The 4,710-nt window shown below is 48.9% G+C and overlaps 1 protein-coding gene across 1 annotated transcript in view; it reads right to left on the bottom strand.

Moving 5' to 3' along the window:
- The window catches only part of si:ch211-127i16.2 (amine oxidase [flavin-containing] B), a 15,863-nt gene extending 11,656 nt beyond the window's left edge, over window positions 1-4,207 (bottom strand). Inside the window, exons 1-5 of the mRNA XM_062484804.1 lie at window positions 3,942-4,207; window positions 3,752-3,839; window positions 2,736-2,916; window positions 824-938; window positions 673-680 (exon numbers count right to left, since the gene is read on the bottom strand). Of these exons, the coding sequence (XP_062340788.1) occupies window positions 673-680; window positions 824-938; window positions 2,736-2,916; window positions 3,752-3,839; window positions 3,942-4,059 (510 nt within the window). The 5' untranslated portion in view covers window positions 4,060-4,207. The remainder of the gene's footprint in view (window positions 1-672; window positions 681-823; window positions 939-2,735; window positions 2,917-3,751; window positions 3,840-3,941) is intronic.
- Window positions 4,208-4,710: the final 503 nt, after the last annotated feature.

Here is a 4,710-nt window from a genome sequence, read left to right as displayed (position 1 = left end):
GAGAGAGAGAGAGAGAGAGAGAGAGAGAGAGAGAGAGAGAGAGAGAGAGGAGAGAGAGAGAGAGAGGAGAGAGAGAGAGAGAGAGAGAGAGAGAGAGAGAGAGAGAGATTAAGGCGGAACTATTTATAAACTGTACAATAACCCAGTTGTTAGTATAAACATTAGCCTGCTGACCAAACATGTTTGCACGAGGCAATATTTAAAGGTTATTTCTTGTTGCGCCAATAAAGCAAGATAGAGCATGAGGCAGTATCTTAGCAATGTGAGACCAGATCATCCACGTTACAACATCCGTGTTGTTGTAATCTATGTTCTCAGAGACACCAACACAAACCACTTGGCAACCTTCACATTACTAGCCCGCTTCCCTCACCGCTCAGCCACCTGACGCCCCTGACTTACATTACACACACAATTACTGTAATTGTGCATACTGCACAGTTGCATGAGGAGGGGTGTGCATTAGTCATGCTCTGGAGTCCTCCAGGGCAATGGGAGTGCGAGGGTGGATCGTCTCATCCTTGATGATTCACACAGCGTTTCCCAAATCCCTCCACCACACAGGTCAACCTCAGCACTCTGCAGTTCTGAGTGCCCGATGAATCTTTAAACTGAGAGTTTTGGAGGGGTCTTGTCATGAAACGTTTGGGTTATTAATCAGATATTCCTCACCTCATGGCCTGAGTGGCTTTAATGCCACACTTTAAGGGGAGGAGCTCGGTGACAGAGTCGCAGGTAGAGTGCCTTGGCGTGCCGGACTGAGGAGCAGTCCCGATTGGCTGCCGACTGGCTCGTCCAGGCGGTGTGTGGTGGAGCTTCCTACCTTGGGTCCAGGCGTGGCGCTCCAGGTAGGTCTGTAGCGTCATGCTGTCCAGCTCAGCAGCGTTGGGGGTCCTGGAGGGGTCTTCAACTGACACGGAGGCACACAGCCTGTCGATCTAGCACACACACACAGTCTTGAGTGAGTCTTTAGGTCCTTTGCCTAGCGTGCTGAAGTGTGGTGAATCTGCTTTGGCACTATAGCGGAACACAGCGTCATGGACTCACTGCATCGTCAACAAAGGATTTCATTAGCTGGTCTACGAGTAGGATCATCTCACTCTCACACCCAAAAGATCAACATGATTGGACTAAGAGATTAATAACACGCTTAATTATGTAGATTGGGCTCGGTTTATAACTCAATACAAGGAACAATATCAACACTGAGATATTAATCTATAATTTACACATTAAGATAAGTGGCACATAACAATCTCAAGCGGATCAAATATTTACCAACTCATCAAATCACTCTGGAAAACAGGGATGTAATAGTGATGAAGTTTGAGTGGGTCTCACAAGGCCCGGGTGGTGTGTGCATACCTGCAACAAGTCAACCAGAGGGGACAGTGTCCTACCTTCCAGGGGGGGACCGTGTCCTACCTTCCAGGGGGGACAGTGTCCTACCTTCCAGGGGGGACAGTGTCCTACCTTCCAGGGGGGGACCGTGTCCTACCTTCCAGGGGGGACAGTGTCCTACCTTCCAGGGGGGACAGTGTCCTACCTTCCAGGGGGGACCGTGTCCTACCTTCCAGGGGGGACCGTGTCCTACCTTCCAGGGGGGACAGTGTCCTACCTTCCAGGGGGGACAGTGTCCTACCTTCCAGGGGGGACCGTGTCCTACCTTCCAGGGGGGACCGTGTCCTACCTTCCAGGGGGGACCGTGTCCTACCTTCCAGGGGGGACCGTGTCCTACCTTCCAGGGGGGACCGTGTCCTACCTTCCAGGGGACAGTGTCCTACCTTCCAGGGGGGACCGTGTCCTACCTTCCAGGGGGGACCGTGTCCTACCTTCCAGGGGGGACTGTGTCCTACCTTCCAGGGGGACAGTGTCCTACCTTCCAGGGGGGACAGTGTCCTACCTTCCAGGGGGGACAGTGTCCTACCTTCCAGGGGGGACTGTGTCCTACCTTCCAGGGGGGACAGTGTCCTACCTTCCAGGGGGGACTGTGTCCTACCTTCCAGGGGGGACAGTGTCCTACCTTCCAGGGGGGACAGTGTCCTACCTTCCAGGGGGACAGTGTCCTACCTTCCAGGGGGGACAGTGTCCTACCTTCCAGGGGGACAGTGTCCTACCTTCCAGGGGGACAGTGTCCTACCTTCCAGGGGGGACCGTGTCCTACCTTCCAGGGGGACAGTGTCCTACCTTCCAGGGGGGACCGTGTCCTACCTTCCAGGGGGGACCGTGTCCTACCTTCCAGGGGGGACTGTGTCCTACCTTCCAGGGGGGACAGTGTCCTACCTTCCAGGGGGGACAGTGTCCTACCTTCCAGGGGGACAGTGTCCTACCTTCCAGGGGGGACAGTGTCCTACCTTCCAGGGGGACAGTGTCCTACCTTCCAGGGGGACAGTGTCCTACCTTCCAGGGGGGACCGTGTCCTACCTTCCAGGGGGGACAGTGTCCTACCTTCCAGGGGGGACTGTGTCCTACCTTCCAGGGGGGACAGTGTCCTACCTTCCAGGGGGGACAGTGTCCTACCTTCCAGGGGGGACAGTGTCCTACCTTCCAGGGGGACAGTGTCCTACCTTCCAGGGGGGACCGTGTCCTACCTTCCAGGGGGGACCGTGTCCTACCTTCCAGGGGGGACAGTGTCCTACCTTCCAGGGGGGACAGTGTCCTACCTTCCAGGGGGGACAGTGTCCTACCTTCCAGGGGGGACAGTGTCCTACCTTCCAGGGGGGACAGTGTCCTACCTTCCAGAGCAGCTGTGTGAGGTCCAGCAACACCAGGGGGGACAGGGCGGGGATGCTGGTGCTGTAGGTTTGGATCCTGGCCCGGGGTCCTCCTATATGCTGCACCTTCTTTCCCGCGGTGTATTGTGGGTAGACCTCCAGGCCTAGCTCGTGGATGAGGTCCATGACATGAGTCTGAGAACTGACACAGATACTATAATATTACTGTCTATTATTATGTTGCGTAAGTACATTCTATTATATTATGGAAGTACACTGTATGCACCAATAGCCATGCCTATATTCTCCAACCATCATGAGAAAATGTTTATAATTATATTATGTAAGCATTCTATCATTGCGTAAGTATGTTGTATGTACTGACAAGTCTATAATCGTCAAACTACATGCGTGTACATATGTTAGGTTACTCAAAACGTTATCTAGGCGAAAGCAGAGTGATATATCACCACAATCACTCACTAACAACGAGTAATGATTTGTTCCGTGTTCACCTTGACTACGATAACATACTGTACATGGACTTCCATGTTTTATTGATCTCTCTTGGAGTATTTTAACTGAGATAACAAATGAGTGCTTCTTACTGCCGTTTTGTGCTGTAAGGTACTGAATATAATGAAATACGTTTTTTTTATAACTTTCACAGTCCTTTCAGTTACTTTTTAAATGGATCTGTCTCTTTTCCACACGCGCACACACGCGCACAAACTGCTGACAGCTTCACCGTGCTTCTGTGCCATATAGTCAGATAACAAGTGACTGGGGTAAGACTTCTCATAAGATCGTGTCCACATCATTTTAGAAGGCTGTCAGACTTATGACTATATAGTCCCTGTCGCTCCCTGATTCCATCGACCGAGAAGCATGCAATCCGTGTATGAATGATGCTACTCAATACATAGGCCTATGCCTACTCAAATACAGTTACACTTGAAGACTGCTGTCAAAAAACTAAAAACTTTGTTGGCTACAAGGAACTTCTTGACGGCTGGAAGCTGTGAGCTGTAGTTTACCTGGACACCCACTGTCCACCCAAATCCCAACGATCTAGTCCGTTCACCGCTGGAAGGTCTTCGGTCACTGTTCGTCCGCCCACTCGGTCTAAAACAAAACGTAGGCTAGGAGAGGAGCCAAACAAAAACTACAACATTATGAAGCTCAGCACAACATAACAGCAGAATCTAATGCATAACACTTACAAACCTTTTCCTTCCAAAATTATTATTTTCAATTGGGGATTTCTTTTCCGAAGACTATGGGCAGCACTCAATCCGGATAGTCCAGCCCCAACAATAACAACATCCCATGTTGTTTCGCTCATATCGACGAATTGTCAAAAAACTTGGTTTAACGTAGTTTGAGATATTCAATCAGCGGTTATTCTACAAAGACAGCTACTTGATAAAACGTTCTTGGATAAACTGCACAAGACTTACACTTCTCTTGACTAGATAAGTGTGCACTTTGGAGCGAGGGAAAAAACTGAGCCCATTGACCTATTTTGCACTAAATGCATTACATAATACTAGTCAACAGGGCCATGTTAGATTGAAAGTAACATATATAGTTACTGGGTTAGGGTTAGCGACGGTCGTTTAATGTCCTGCAGGGATTTCTATATATTTTTTTGTCCTGCAATGATTAGGGAATATAGGCACCGGCAGACGACGTCATTCGTTTCCCTAGCGAAGTATAGGCTATTATAATGTAATTACTTGAATTATCTATAAATGTCATGATTTTGCATCTCTGATATCTTTCAGGATATTTGTTTGAGAAAAAAGTTGTTTTATAAAAAAAGGTTTGAAAGGTTTAAAACATAATTTATTATAAAAAAGTTTTGGTTGACAGGTTGACATTTTTTTTCTCCAAAAAAGGTAAATTATGAGACAGAGTCAGCGATGTCGACATGACTGAGAATAGAGACATTCCTGATCATCCATGGCCATATAAGAGGAAAAACTAAACTGTC

Source organism: Osmerus eperlanus, chromosome 18 (assembly GCF_963692335.1).
Source record: "Osmerus eperlanus chromosome 18, fOsmEpe2.1, whole genome shotgun sequence".
NCBI lineage: Eukaryota > Metazoa > Chordata > Actinopteri > Osmeriformes > Osmeridae > Osmerus > Osmerus eperlanus.
Note: the sequence above shows the minus strand (reverse complement) of the source record. Positions and strands in the feature narration are given on the sequence as shown.